General features: G+C 33.4%; 1 protein-coding gene across 3 annotated transcripts in view; it reads right to left on the reverse strand.

Annotated features, from left to right (window-relative positions):
• The window catches only part of LOC106880060 (WD repeat-containing protein 7), a 112,588-nt gene that overhangs the window by 68,641 nt on the left and 26,528 nt on the right, over positions 1 to 17,419 (reverse strand). For all 3 annotated transcript variants that reach the window (XM_052968711.1, XM_052968710.1, XM_052968709.1), the window contains exons 3-7: positions 15,740 to 15,846; positions 15,053 to 15,131; positions 13,133 to 13,301; positions 12,952 to 13,022; positions 10,625 to 10,741 (exon numbers count right to left, since the gene is read on the reverse strand). In XM_052968711.1, coding sequence (XP_052824671.1) covers positions 10,625 to 10,741; positions 12,952 to 13,022; positions 13,133 to 13,301; positions 15,053 to 15,131; positions 15,740 to 15,846 — 543 coding nt within the window. The remainder of the gene's footprint in view (positions 1 to 10,624; positions 10,742 to 12,951; positions 13,023 to 13,132; positions 13,302 to 15,052; positions 15,132 to 15,739; positions 15,847 to 17,419) is intronic.

Genomic DNA, 17,419 nt, shown 5'->3' on the forward strand with positions numbered 1-17,419 from the left:
CATAGTTATACATGCACATATATACATATATATATACATACATATGTATATATACATACATATCTATATATACATAGTTATACATGCACATATATACATATATATATACATACATATGTATATATACATACATATATATATATGTATATCTATATATATATATGTATATATATATATACATACATAAACTTACACGTGTATATACATTCATGTGTATATATATACATACATATATATATAAATACATATCTATATATAGACATGCATATATATATAAATACATATCTATATATAGACATGCATATATATATATATGTATAGATATACATATATACTCATACACATATGTACATGTATACATATATGTACACGCATGCACACACACACACGCAGTATGTAGGGAGAGAGTAGACAATCCAGGTGTCATTTAATGATCAGTGGCTATCTGAAGTTATATAGAGAACAATTTCCTCTGTGTGTGTGTACTTTATTGTACATCACACATAAGTAAATGTGCCTTATCTGTCTATATGTGCAAGCACATACCTACAATATTAGCATACAAACTGCAGTCAATATGCCTGTCATTTAGATCAATTCATTTTTATGTCACATGATACATTTCAATCAGTTTCCAAGACAGTACTTCAACTTGAATGATTTATATCGGCTTCAAACTAACTGATTCCTAATTATAATATCATTGTATACATTTGACTGACCTTTCTCATCTTGTTATCATTTCAAATTATATTACTACCCACTTTAATTAAATCTGAATGACCCACACTTAAGCAAGCAGCCTAATGTCTCTCTGTAATATATATTGAATCAGTTCTGAAAAACAACTGCTGGTGCTATTATATAATATACATTACATGATATGCATGACCAAATTGTCATTACCATCTGTGTGTATAGACTTGCTATGTGATAATTGCCTCACATTATTGAAATAATTATAAACCATGGAATAAATATTATACCATAAACATTCTTCACTTATGTATATGTGTGCATGGATATGCACATATATATAAATATGTATGGATAAATATGTATATAAATAAAAAGGACCCAAAAAATAGGTACATTACCCTGACCAGTAATGTATCCCTGAAACAGCTGTAGATGGAACACCCTCCTATTTTTCGGACCCTTTTTATTTACTGTTCTTAACCTTGATATCTTGATATCTGCGGAGAATCTTTATGCCTATACATGCATGTATTATGTTGATGTGTATAAATATATGATTCAATTACATTGATTGAATATCTTCATTTATGTGTTCAGGAATTTGGTTGACTGCCTTGGATTTGCGTTTTCATTTTCCTCTACGTTGTATTATTTCACATTGGCTCTCTACGAACACTCTGTAAATACCCCATACTTTCTATAACATACTTAATATTATACTTATAAATGTATATATATTCATAAATGTATACAGATAAGTACATATATATCAACTGAATTGAATCTTGCCAATCATGCTTTTATTAGCTCAGTACCTTCTGGCATATAAATGGCTACTGATAACATGACACTGTAGAAAAAATTAACATCCCCCTCGCATGATCCAGTTACAAGATTAAGCAACATAATCACAACTGTTTAATGATATCAGGTATTCTGCAACTGCAATCATTATAACAACATTAGTTACACATGGTGTGCACTGAAGAAATATAATGAATGAAGATGAATGACTAGTGACAGTTTAATACATGTTACAAATGTTTCTATAGCATGGTAATTTATTTGCTATTCATGTATTACACATGCCAAAATTTACCAGCGATTTCATCAAGTATTCTGAAACATTGAAAGGAAAAACTCAACTGCCTATAGAATTGATTCCTAAGAAACTTTAGGAGGAGTACACTTTGATCATATCAATTGTGGGAGGAGTTCAAAAAGGAATTCAGCTAATCAAACATTGATATTTTGGTATCATCAGCTCATTCTAGAAAAAAATAAGTGTGGTCAATTTCCATGTACTATCAGCATTAATTGCTATAGTTGGGCAAAATATTTACAATTATACTGATAACATGACATATCTCCTGACCAAAGAGACTCTTTTGACACTAATCAAACATTAAGAAAATATAACATGAATTAACTTTCCCGTCTTGGTTCATTACCCATATCCTATCTAGCTCCTTAAGATTTGCTCTAGCACCCTAACACTACCATCTTATCTTCTTCCTAGTTGTCTTATATAATGTGAATATATATATATATATATATATATATATATATATATATATATATTAAAACAAATGTACATATATTCATGTCTGGTAGTTAAACAATGCCTCGATAATGTTTCATCTACTCCAAACTAACATGTAAAATCTGCTGTAAAAACTATATCAATGAATACGTGTGTGTGTATATCAACACCCTCCTCCTCCTCCTCATCATCATCATCATTTTACTGTCCACTTTTCTGTGCATGAGTCAGATGGAATTTGATGAGGCAAATTTTCTATGAATGGATGTCTTCTTGTCAACCTTCACCTGTTTCCAAGCAAAGTAATATTCCCTCATGGCCAGATGTTTTTCACAGGAGAATGTATGACAGTGACCCTTGTTTACAAGCATTGTGTTATGTCACTGCAAACACACACACACTTACACACACACATGACCTAGTGGCTGGAGTGTTGCACTCAAAATTGTGTGATTGTGATTCCCAGACCAGGCAGTGCATTGTGTTCTTGAGCAAAACACTTCACATTGTTCTGCAATTACTTTGACATCTGGTGTGTGGCACACTGTGCACCTGTACAGGCAATGTTAATTTTGAGGAGAGTGAGCTAATGAGCAGCGAAACATTATATTACTATAAACAGATCATCTATGTAGGATGATCAGCAAGAAATTGCAGAACCTTCATCTGTCATCTACAGTAGGAGAGTCCACATATGTATATATTTGTATGTATGGCAGATACACAGGAACAATTAACAGAAACAGACGCATGGGAAATAGATTCTCTCAAATGTTCAGGAAGATCCTTGGAAGTAGCAAACAGCTTCTGTTACTTAGGTGACTTGATTTGCAATGCAAAAGGATCCTCTGAATGCAATCGCTAGAATAAGAACCAGTTAGAGAAAGTTCAGAGAGTTAATGCCCATGTTGATAACAAAAGGTCTCTCAGAGCAAAAGGCAGGTTGTATGATGCTTATATACAAACCGCAATGCTGCACAATAGTGAGAGATGGATCCAGAATGCAGAGGACATGCAAAGACTAGAAAAAAAATGAAGCTAGCATATTCTGTCAGATGTGCAATGTCAGTGCACATGTATGGCAAAGCACAAATGTGTGGAGAAAAAAACTGTGAGTACAAAGTATCAAATGTAATGTGCAAGAGAGATGACTGTGCTGGTATGGTCACAGATGCGCATGGATGAGGATAGCTATGTAAAAAGTGCTGATTGCTAAATGTGGATGGAACTCATGGAAGGAGGCCCAGGAAGATGTGGGGCAAAGTGGTGAGAAATGATCTTCAGATGTTGAGCCTCACAGAAAAGATGACAAGGGACTGAGACTTCTGGTGGTCTGCTGTGCTTGAGAAGACACTTCAAGCTAAGTAAAATCGTGGCCATCCATATATACAGGCTGGTCCTATATGACTATGACCCTTCTCACTCACATATACACTCTATTCTCTGTCAAAGCTCTCTTACAGCCCATCTACCCAATACCCCACCATGCATGATCCCCATCCACTGCAGGTCTCTTGACTCTTCCTGATGTGCCTATCTGCACACTCATCATACCCTTACATATCTGCCATACCCCACTCACAGCCACTCCATTTTCTCTCATCATCACTTGATACAATCAAGTCCTTCTCATCTCTAAACATCTCTCCTCAAACTCTTATGGAACATCCCCCTCTATCTCCACTATACTAATACATCTCCAACACCATCTATTTCTCTCCCTCTCTCTTTTTTTCTTTCCCTCTCACACTCTGATTGTCTCTTTAACTCTCCTCTTCCTCTCTTTCATTGTCTTACTGCAGTAGTCAAGTATCTCCTTAATAGTAAGACAACTATCCCTGTCCCTCTATTATACTCTAACTTCTCAACTGGCATACAACTGCTTTCCTTGGTTCCACCCCCTCTTTCAGCTGAGAGAGTTTTGTCTTGCAAGCTACTCAGAGACCCTGTTGGTGCTGGTGCCACATAAAAAGTGCTTTTGATGATGCCCTGCCAAAAGCATCTGTGCTGGTGTCACGTAAAAAGCACCTGTGTTGGTGCCACATGAAATGAAACCAGTATACTCTGTAAAGTAGATAGCATTAGGAAGGGTATCCAGCTACAGACAGATGTAGCCTTGTGCAGCTTTCCAGCTTTCCAGCTCCTGTCAAACCATCCAACCCATGCCATCATGGAAAATGGATGTTTAATGATGACAATGAAGATGATATATGTACATTTATGTATGTGAAGGTATATCTACTGATGTATAAGTGTGTGAGCCTTATTTAACCTGCCTTTTTTTTTCTTCTTCTTCTGGTGGTATGTAACTGGAATTACATTCATGGTCAAACACACCAATTGACATGGTATGTACTATTTTAGCTTTTCTTCATTGCCCCTTCAAGAAATTGGCTAACTTTACTACTTACTATTAATTCTATACTTGGCATCCTATTCTCTTTTTTTTTCTTTTCTTTTCATCCTTTTTCTCAAGCGGCCAAATCTTTTACCTGTCTTCAGCCTGTTTTGATTTTCTCCTTCTGCATGTCCTCTATTTTCTCCCCACTCCTCTTCCTTTTCTTTCCCTCCTTCTTCTTTCTTCCTCCTCCTCCTCCATTTTTATCCATTTAGATTTATCAACCATTTAATCATGCACGCTCATTTATTTATCTGTTTACTTATTTACTTAATTTTCTTCCCTCCTCAGCCTCTTATCTCTACTTTTTCTTTCCCTTGCATACTCATACCTTTCCTTTCTTTCTCTTTTCCCCATCTCTAACTTCACCTTTTCTCCATCTACTTTCCCTCTTCTTTCTGCTTAAAGGTGGGTCCTCTAGCAATTATTCCAACAACTGCTATATATATAGGACAATTTTTTGCTTACCATTTATATTTTGAAATACTTGACTAAGGAAGGTAGAATTTTATGCAAGAATTGTCTTGCACAACTACTGGAAACACATGTACGAGGTCTGATCAAAAAGTATTGGAACTGGTTCTATAAAAGGAAAACTACAGCACATATCAATTCAGCATTTAATCTCCTTTGAAGTAATCCCCTTCTGAAGAAAACACTTTATCCAGTGGCATTTCTATTGAGGGAAATGTTCCTGAAACTCCTTTTTCAGGAGAGCAAGCAGCTGCCTCAGCACATTTTTTTAGATTTTATCGATATCTTAAAATCTCAATGCAGATTCTCTGCTTTTGAAATCTCAATGTCTTGAAATCTTGTTGTTGCAGATTCTCTGCTCATTTTTTGTCCTGCCATAGTCACTGATGGTACCTCTGTGGTGTGGTGAGACAACCACACACTACACACTTTACTTCCAGGCACTACTAAAAACAACAGAGTTCAAGGTCAATCTGTGCCAAGCAGCTTTGTTCTGTGTCCTTTCGTTCATTACCATAGCAACAGCCCCAATACTTTTTTGATCAAACCTTGTATTAAATATATCAAAATACCAAAATATCAACATTTGGTTTGTCTTTATTCTGCTGTGTGTGTGTATACGCATACATATACATACATGTTTGAGCATGTATGTGTATGTCTATATATATGTGTGTGTGTGTGTATATATGTATGTGTGTATGTACATGTGTATGTATATACACATATGTATGTATGTGTGTGTGTGTGTGTGTGTGTGTGTGTGTGTGTGTGTGTATGTATATGTATATATATGCAAGCATACATACATCTTTCTAAATTGCTTCACATCATATTCAATCAAAGAAAAAGTATTTTCTCAGAATTTCAGAGATAAATAATGTTCTTGTAGTAAAAGTAGCAAATCAGAACAAATGAAAATCAGAACAAATGAAAAACTTGTTTTTAAAAATACAATTGTAAAAAAGAAAAAGAAACAGATACGTAGCAAAAATTCATTACATCTACATTAAGAAAAAACACAAGTCATCCATACATGTTGCGTGATATTAGAATTAATCTTAGGAAATAAATAAAGAAAGTATCCATGAGCACTAAATCAAGTTAACTGAAGAAATCTTATAAGCAATAGCAGTAACACATATGATTCATTTAAATATAAACAATATGTATATTAAACTTATATATCCAATTTGTTTACTGATAAAGAATCAGCTCATAAATATAACAGTTTTTGGTGTATTCTTAAATAACCAAAATGACTCTTCCATGTGGCGAATTTTTTGCTCAAAACAAAAGAAAAATCAGAAAATGCTCATTAATTCAGATAAAATAACATCTTAATCAGAAACTATAATTTTTGTTAAAGAAGTATCTAAACATCACAGAAATCTATCTTGAACAGCTTCAAAAGAAATGACTAGTTTTATCTTATATTTATTGATTTAAAAGTGATATTTGATGAAGAAATCTGATGAGTCGTGGAAATCTATTCTTGTTAGAATTGTAAAACTATGCAAATGCTTCTTATGACACTGACCTTAACACCAATTCTTCCATTTTGCTCTAGAAATCCTGATGAAAGAATATGAGATTCGGCACAAGATTTGACAAATTATATACACAGATCATCTGGTTTCTATTCTAGAGTTTAGCCAGGGAGGCTGCATGATATATAAAACTTGCAGATGACTTGAAATAGAGATATGCAAGTAAACATATTTCATTAAATTCTTTAGTAAGGCTTGAGCAATTCCTTGACAAGTATAAAGATAAAGATGAGAGAAAGGGCCATAAAAAAGACTATAGGAGTGAAAGGAATATTGATAGTATGTCTTAAGGGGATGCATGGAATATAGTAGAATTTCAATAAATCTCTAAATGAATCAACAATTTAAGAACATCAAATACCATTTTACAATAGAATATTGTGAATGTTAAAGTTATCAATTAAGAAAAGTATGCAATTATCAAAAATTGAAGTTTAAACTATGCACACAATGAGAAAAATTGTGAATTATGAGTTCCATGTTGAAAAAAAAATTTTTAATGCATCAGCAAAATTTTTAAAATTATGAATACTGAGAAGTTTTCAGTGATCTATAATATAGCTGTTTCAGAATGACATGCATTCATCAAACTTAAAAATTATTATATGACAGTTACTTTGAAAAATATCTATTCTGAGTCTACAGATCATGGCATGTAATAATGACTCACTAACAGCACTTGATAAAGGGAGCTATGTTAACAGTAATATATCTCCATAAGATTTCACTTTGCGGGACACTGTTAGAGAAGTAAGGAGCTGGTTTAGTGTCACCCTACTTTGAACACCTCAGCATGGTTACAATTGCATTGTGAAGGCATACATCAATCAGTTAATAAATGACACCAGATGTCACATTCCATGGAAGACAGAGACGAAGGGGATGTTGGAAATCCAAGCAAGTTTGACTCAGTGATGACATCAGCATGAAACTTAATTTTTATGTAATGCGAAAGTGTGAGGCTTTATTGTTGTGAAAAGTGCAAATGTAAATGCAAATTTGTAGTGATGAGAGGGCTACATACAAACTGTTGAGTTCATATATATATCATCTGTGTTCTTAGATGTTTCTACATTTTTCTTATAAGCACAGCACTTGCAATGAATTTAAGATAGACTACATGAAACCCACAAAACACTCATAAAAACTGTCCTCACAAAGAATAGTTAGAAATAGTGAACAAATTGGAGTCAATCTCACAATAAGTGGAGATTATAAGGGTGATTTTGAATACTGCAAGTAAAGCAACATTTATCAATTATACAGCTACACCAATAAGTTGCACTGTTTTTAATGAAGGATTATGATCAATAGACCTGTTGATTGACAGTCTGATATCATAATAATACTGGGTTTCAATTCTTAGAGAAAGGCAAAGAATTAACTAAGAAAATAATTGGTTGGTACTTATGTAATGTACATAGATACAAAGAAGGTCCATGAACCGAGAGATCAAAGCAAGAATACATTTAAACAAAGAGACATTTATTGTGAAATAAATTGAGACTTGCAGATAGAATGACCCATAATTAAAGTGTATAGGCATAATCTGCTATGTAGAACTCCTTAAACTATATGAGCATAGGAAACTTGACAGTAAACTATAGCAATTATGATGCTAATGACAAAGAAAATTCACAGTGTATCCTAGTTGGCTGAGGTATTCTAACCAAGATTGATGAATTACCATTGTACAATGACAGAGAAGTTGACTTATAAACAGAGGTAGATGTTTAAAAAATGTGTTCAATTTGATGGTAGAAGATTTCTTACAATACCATCAAATTTTAACCATTTGAAACCAACCTCTGTGCATGGTGCATATGCATACGTGTGCATATACACATCAGTAATATTGAAAATGAAATATACTTAAGAAAAAAAAAAGCTACTAACAGCAAATCAAAAGGCTAGCAACTTTGTGGGAAGGGGTAAGTTGATTACATTGCCTCCACTGCTCAACTGGTACTTATTTTATTAATCCTAAACAGGTGAAAGGCAAAATTAACCTTGGTGGAATTTGAATTCAAAATATAATGATGGCAGAAATGCTGCTAAGCATTTTGCTCAGTAATGCTAACAATTCTGCCAGCTTGCCACCTTAAATACCAGCTTAATAGTGCCAAAATTATTTTACTAAATTATTTATTATATTCAAATCAATAGAAATAAAGGCAGCATATTTCAAAAGAAATATGATAACAAAAGGGTTAAAGATACTAGAAGAAAGTGGCAATGACAAAATTTTATTAGGAAAAAAAAACAAAATGCAAACATTTCTATTTACTCTTAAACCATTGTCAGATATTTTAGAATCCTTTGAAACACAGAACAGACACTGAGAATGGCTTAGAAGAATTATCCATATGAGAGAACATACACACAAGAATGAATTAACATTTTGAACTCTAGTAAAATATGTTCACCCTATAGTTACAAAATTTAGATTGATTTATATTTTGTTGCATAAGATATATGGTTGGGATACATAAGGCACATGAACAAAAAAAGAGTTATAAAGGTTTATTGAATTAACCACTTTAGCCTCTGCACCTTTTCATTTAAATTTATATTTAAATGAATGAATTCACCAGTTATCTTTAGATGCTAGATTACATATTCCTTGTAACTTCTGTTCCACATAATTAATTGTAATAAATATAACATCTGAAGACAGTCTGGCAAGATAATGATTGGAATGGAGCATATAGTATATAATATAAATCCAATCCTTGAGATTGATAATTCAATCAGCCTTTATCACGACTTTATGTATAATCAACTTTTATCATTTGTGCCAAAAGTATAGAAAAGTTACTTATGTTACTGCTAAGGATGGCTTTATATCAGAGCTACATACGAAATAGAAATGCCAACGATTTTTAAATTGAGACTATGTAATAAAGGACATATCAATAAACAAAAACCAAAGACATATCAGGAGGATTTTTAGCTGAATAAATAGCTAGATTTCAAAAGAAGTAAAAATTTTTCTAATAATTTTAACTCTCAAAACAAAAATAAGGGTAATTAAAGGATGGCTCAAGGATTTTTTTTTTTGTCACACAAAGTTTTACTTAGTTTTGTTAGTTTTTAATTTTAATATGTTAAAACTCAAATACTTTTATAAACCAATATCTAAGAAAAAAATATTTGGAGTTGAAATCCAAACTTGAAGCAAAATACATAAAAATACTTAATTTTTTTTATAGATTAAATTTCATATCATTATTATTTTCTTGATCTTTGATTCAAGTTAGAATTTATAATCTCAGTATATTTTTTTCTTCAGATAAACCACTCCAGTCCATTTTGATTGAAAATTTTATGAATGTGAAATTTAAAAAAAAACACACATCTAAATTCAAATTCCTTTTCCTGACATTTTATTTTAACAAATGAAACAAGCCTACTGATAATCCATTAAACAACAGATACTACTGATAAGCAATTGAAACAAAGAATTAACATTCATGTAAAGTTGTGCTCAAGTAATGTGTATATGAAAATATGCACACACACACACCTACATGTGTATTCCTATGTGTGACATCTTGAAGATTGCAAACACTTCTATATGAGTGAAAGCCACATGCACACTTGATTTTAATAGTCTCTGTGCATGGTGCATATGTTTGTGCATACATGTGCACATGCACATCAGTAATATTGAAAATGAAATATATTTAAGAAAAAACATAACTACTAAACAACAAATCAAAACAATTAGAAACAAAAATTCACTTTCCCATGTTTTACATATTCAGTCAACAAAGTAAAGCATCAAAAGGGAACAAACATAGTTTTTGGCAGGGTGGAAGGGAAGAGATATAACAGTCAACAATATGGCAATATTACATTAAAACTGGAGACAAGATTTATGATTGTGTATATGTAGAAGTGTACTTATATATATTGATCAGTTCTGGTTCGCAGTAATAAATGGAATATGTAACTCACCTGCCAGGATTTAGAACAGACAATCAAAACTGTTCTCTGATTGTATGGGCAGCAGTGCAGTGTTTGGGCGTTTAAACAACGAATCTGCTTAGATTCATCTTCATAAACAGGCTTCAGCTGGTGAATGAAAAAGAGTTAAAATTGGTAAATGAAGCTGAAAGCATCTGGAAAGCATCTGCTTTTGTAATTTGATGACAAACATAGCTAACATGTCATGCATGCACAGATCTGTAGCATCAATTTTAATGATTGACATGTTTAATATACCTTATTTAATATGACTTAGTGGAAAACTGAATCATGATTATCATCAACATTTAATGTCCATTTTCCATGCTGGCATGGGTTGGATGACTTCACAGGAACTGGCAAGGCCAGGAGTTGCACCAGGTCCCATGGTCTGTTTTGGCCTGGTTTCTATGGCTGGATGCCCTTCTTAATGCCACCCACTTTACAAACTATACTGGGTGATTTTTACTTGGCACCATCACCCACACCAATGCTTTTTTATGTAGCAGCTTAGTTTAAGGATTTCAATTCTGTTGTGGTGGGCAGGTCTTCTTGAGCATAGAATATTGTTACAAAAAAAATGTGAGTAAATCAAGAGCAATGATGTTCTTCTCAGCACATACTGCATTTAATTTATTTTTAAATTTTTCAAATTCTTAGACATTTCCTCAGGCTTATAATAGAGGATTTGTAAATTAACATTTAGAGACAAAAATGTAATTAATATAGATGTAGTTTTTGAAATAGGTCATCATTATTATCGTTTAACAGACACTTTTTAATGCTTGCATGGTCAAATGGAATTTATGAAGGCAGATTTTTCTATAGTTGGATGCTCTTCCTGTTGCTGACCCTCACCTTTTTCTAAGCAAGGTAATGTTTTCCCATCACCAGACATATTCTTCACAGGTGACTAGAAATGAATGACCTCACTTATATGATGATGCTACTCATTTACAACCATTACATGATGTCCATTCAAGGGCACACACACACAAAATCATATAATGAGCTCTTTCAGTTTCTGTCTACCGAATCCACTAGCAAGGTTTTCGTTGGCCTGGAGCTATAAAAGACATTTGCCTAAGGGGCTACACAGAGGGTCTGACATAGAACCATGTGGCTGGTAAGTACACACCAGTGCCAACTTTAATTACTTATGTTTCTGTAAGTAGTCAAAGTTAATTATTCCTCAAAGAAAGCAAGTCTTAAAAAAAAAACAAAAGGGTATTATTCAGAGCATTATAATGTTTGTTTTGGAGGGAGGGGAGGTTGTTATTTTTGCTTGTTATTTATTTGTCCTGATATTTGCTATCACTTTCAAAACCTTCATCTGGATTAAATAAGCTAGAATAGAAAAGGAAGTGTGGTTATAAGTTAATGAAGCCAATAATTTCTATGGAATTGAAGACAAATGTAACATTTCATAATGGATATTTTGTCTTTGTCAGAGTGTAGACACTATTGAAAATATGTTCTAAATAATCTTTAAATTTTTTTCTTTTTTTTCTTCCAAAAATAAGAAACATCTTCATATGTTTTTTATTTCCCCAAATAAACAGTGCATAAAATTAATTAATTTTTTTAAAGTTTAGTAACTGATAGCAAATGTTTTGAGAGATCCTTCATGTTATAAAAGATGTGTTAATTATTCAAAATACTTAAAACATCCGGGAAATTGATAAAACAAATTAATGTTTATATCCAGTTTCAAACTAAAGTGAGAATGACTTTGGTAAACAAAGATATTTTACAAAACTATAAACTTGTATAAAGCTCTGGATCATTAATTGAGAAAAACTTAGTAAATAAATTAAATGTTTATAAAGGTTTGTGCACGAGAATAATAATCATCATCATTGCTTTTAACATCCACTTTTCTAGGCTTGCATGCATCAGACAGAATTTATTGAGTTAGATTTTCTATGGCTTGATATTTGTTTTGGTGTCAGCCCTCACCCGTTTCCTAACAAGGTAATATGGCCAGACATATTTTTCACAAAATAATGGAAAGGAACAACAACATTTTTATGAGAGTGATGCTCATCTGCAACAACCAAGTGATGCCAAAACAAGGGTATACACACACACACACTGTATGTGATGGGCTTCTTTCAGTTTCCATCTCTCAAATTCCCTCACAAGACTCATGAGGCTTTGGTCAAACTGCAGCTATAGTAGAATACACTTGTACAAGGTCTCACATAGTGGAGCTACACCTGAAACTACAAGGAAGGTTGAGAAGCAAGGTTTTCAACTACACAGCCACATCTGTACCTCCTGAGTATAACTAAGAGTAACAAATTCACAGAACTCACCTTAGATTCTTCACCAGACAAACTCCAAACTTTGACAGCACCTGAATTAGAAACTGCTACTACCACATCATCTGAAAAATTTGTAAAGATTTTTTTTTTTTTACAATTAAAATTTAGCTAAAATTGTATAACATCGAATTCCTAATACACTTGATATATAAAAGAAAATAACTTTACTGACCCTCTCCTTTCACTGGTCTTAAAATGCAGCATGCACTGATCCAATTTGGAGTAACTTTGGAATGTAAGGAGAAGATGATCTCAAATCCAAATGGATCCATAACATGGATCTCTGGGTAAAAGCCATTACAAACAAGACGGATCTCTTGACTACCGCGAAACCGGTAAGACTAAAAATAAAATAGTAGGAGTAGTAATAATAATAATAATAATAATAATGATGATGATGATGATGATGATAATACAAACCCAGTTAAAATACTATTAATGAAATATTACAAAACTATACAAAATAAGCATCATCAGCACTACCATCATCAGGATTTCATGTTCCTTTTTCCATGCTTGCATGGTTCAGACATATTTTCTAAGAGTGAATGTGCTTCTTTTCACCAAACTTCACCTGTTTCAAAGCAAAATAATAATTCCTCATGGCCAGACATATTTGTCATGGGAAACTGGAAACAAACAACCTTGCTTTTATGATGGTGATGACCTTTTGCAATCATGATGTCGAGACAAAAGTACACATGCACATACGTGCATGCAAGTGGGCATACGTACATATGTATTATTTTATTTGTTTCAGTCATTTGACTGCAGCCATACTGGAGCACCACCTTGAATTGTTTGTGTCAAACAATTTGACCCCAGGACTTATTTTTTGTGAGCCTAGTACTTATTCTATCGGTCTCTTTGCCGAACTGCAAAGTAATGGGGACATAAATACACCAACGCCAGTTATCAAGCGACGATGGGGGAAGAAACACAAAGACAGACACACACAACAGGTTTCTTTCAGTTTCCATCTACCAAATCTACTCACAAAGCTTTGGTCAGCCTGAGGCCATAGTAGAAGACATTTGCCCAAGGTGCCACACAGTGGGACTGAACCTGAAATCATGTGGTTGAGAAGCAAACTTCTTATCACATAGCCATGCCTTGTATGACAAGCTTCTTTCAGCTTGTCAACCAAATCCACTTACAACACTTTGGTTGGCCTGGGGCTATAGTAGAAAACACTTGCTCAAGGTGTGACATAGTGGGATGGAACCCAAGACCACATGGTTGAGAAGTAAGCGTTTTAGCCACACAACCATGCTTGTGCTTATTAACATATATGCAAATTATGAGGACTTATAGGGTCAAAGTTGACCATGTAACTGCTCATGGACAAGATATTTTATGGAAGACTAGCAGTAGCCCATGCATGCAAGTTATCTCTCTCCACATCACTGATATTTGTCTAAGGGAAATGTTGTCAACTTGAGCTGATAAGGCTTAACACCAAAGTTGTAACAAACACTGTTGTCAGAACACAAAGAGCCAGAATAGATACTACAAGGAATCTCACTTTATAGTTATACCAATCCACCACCCTGGATTGATAATATTTCCAAGCAAGATAATATTTCCTCATGGCCAAACCTGCTTTCCACAGAGGAATGGAAATGAAGAACTTTGCTTGTATGACAATGATGCTCATTTACAACCATCAAGTTGTGTTCTTGAGCAAAACACTTCATTTCATTCTGTTGCTCTGCGATCACTTCAACATTTGGGTGCACCTGTTCAGGCAATGTCAATTTGATGGAGTGAGTGAGCTCATGTACAACATGAACATTTTATCACTATAAACAAATCATCTATGTAGGTTGTTCAGCATATGACAGAAGAGTCCACCACATATATATGATGGGCTTCTTTCAGTTTCTGTTGACCAAATGTATTCACAACTCAAATACTTTATAAACCAAAATTCTATTTTATACATCAAAATTAATCTTAACATTAAATATCTAATTGACGTCAGAAATGTTTTGCATCATGGTAATTTAAAAAATACTTTATAATTTTGAACAAAAGATTTTAATTAAAAATTTTAAAGAACATTGAGAATGAAGGAATAAACGAAATATACCTGAATACATGTATGAACTAAAGGTAATTTGGTAGATTCAAGGCAACGTCCATCACTGGTGTCCCAAAGACACATTTCTCTGTTAGTAAGAACAAATTAGAAAAACATTATGTAGAAACAACTGTCTTGAAATTTAAGGGTTGAAAGATACTGTACTTGTTACTATCAATTTTGAAAATGATAAAAATTTAGTAAAATAACTTTGACGTTATTAATCTAAGATTTGGAATATAAATTTTAATGGAATGTTTTGATTTAGATCTCTTTAAAACAGGAAATTTGTACCAAAGAGCCCAAGGTAGTCTAAGGCAGATCAGTTTCAAAAGGGTTAATGTCTATTTTCTACTTCCCAGTTGGCATGATGGACTCATCTACAAACAATACCTCTCTACATATCTCATTTGTGTTATCTTAAACCTGTGTTTAATCTGAAGCAACATGTTGGCACAGTCATTAGAACATCAAATAGAATGAATACCTTGCAGTATTCATTTCAGCTTTTCAAGCTTTGAGTCCAAATCCAGCCAAAGTCAACATTACTTTCCATTCTCTTGGAACCAATATATTCGATAAAGTTTAATATATTCGATAAAGTTTAATATATTCGATAAAGAATCCTACATTTTTTTTTCCACACACACGCAAAAAAAAAACATTCCTTTCCATGAGAAATCAATAATTACTCACCCATTTTCTGAACTACTAACAACATAAGGAAATCCATGTTGCTCATTACCGAATGATAAGCAAGAAATTGAAGCTGTGTGTCCAAACAGCATGTGTCGTGGGTATATCTGTAAAGAGAAATCATTGAAAAATATTGTTCTTGGTACTATTTCATTCACTATTTTTTTACACTCTCTTCACATATAGCCATAGTAGCATTATAAACAATTTGTCTTCATAAGAACACCATTTAGTCTATTCATAACTTTCTTTTTGTCATTCACATACAGTAAGATAAAATCTTAGCAAGCTGATTACGAAACAGTTTTTATTTTCAGTTGTACCAATTAATGTTACCTACATGGCTAAAACCTATTAGTAAGGCATGGTTGTAAAGCAATCTCATTTCCCATCTTTAGAATAAAACAGAGACCTTGTGTCTATGTAAGGTGCAAGGTATGACTGTGATTAAGACGCTCATATTGTAGCCAGGAGACAATCTCACTTTGCAACACCTTGGGTAAGTATCTTCTGCCATAGTATTAAGTGGCCAATGATTAGTATGTATATGTGTATATCTTCCATTAATATCTGTCAGCAAAAGATGTGAACATTAATGAGAAAACTGAAAAACTGATAGTTTTTAATGATAATACTCTGCACAATATTTATCCCACTCAAGCTGCACAGATAGTCCCTTCTTAGCCATTGGAAATGCAGTGTGCCAACAACACTGTTGTTCACAAATGCATTATATAAATACAAATAAAAAAATTCAAAAATAACCTTTGTGTGCTGCATACAGTAGCCACTTACAGGACTATCTTAAGAGCATTGTATGCTTCGAGGCAAAGCAATGCATTGAGGTTCCTGCATACAAAACTGTCGACTACATCGATTAATATTGGGCTCCCTAGACTCCCTAGACCTTAGGGCAACTGCCCAGTGTACCCATGTCTGAAAACAGCACTGACCACATAGAGGCTCTCAACATTTGCTAATACAGACAGGATGCAGTAAGCTATGGTGAGGCAACTGATCCCAAAACATATGAAAACATGAAAACATCATTCGTGACACTGGTACCTAAACAAGCATACCTGATTCACTTTATTATAGTAATTAAAGCCAGGAAGCTTTCTGATATCTGATCTACTATGCCTTATGTTTTTATTGGCCCATTTCTGTTCTGACAACTAACCACATACAACACAGAGCATATTCTTTTGCATAGTCTGCAGCATACATTTTCTTCATATATCTCTACCAGTAGTAGGCTTACTTTTAGATATTTTTATGATGTTAAGTGGATAAGAGATTATTGTAGATGAGGAGCCGCTCTATTGCAGGTAACATTTTCTCACATCCAAATAAACTGATGTGCACAGAATTCATTGATTTGCCCAAATGCACAATACAATATCTGCAATAAATTTGAACTTGAAATCCATGAATTAATAGTTTAATGTCATATCTCCTAATCTGTTTTATTTGATTTAATATTGCAAACTGTGGACAACAACATCATTGGTAACAAGGTTTCCAAGTGCCAAACTCTGGTATACTGTATTTCTGATGATGCAAACTTCGCAAAAAACTTTGCTTGGAAAGCACTAGTTTTTCATTTTACTGACCATTGTTTACATTGTTCACCAATATATATCAGCAAAGAACACACACACACACACACACATATATATA

The sequence above is a fragment of the Octopus bimaculoides genome, chromosome 6 (assembly GCF_001194135.2).
Source record: "Octopus bimaculoides isolate UCB-OBI-ISO-001 chromosome 6, ASM119413v2, whole genome shotgun sequence".
NCBI lineage: Eukaryota > Metazoa > Mollusca > Cephalopoda > Octopoda > Octopodidae > Octopus > Octopus bimaculoides.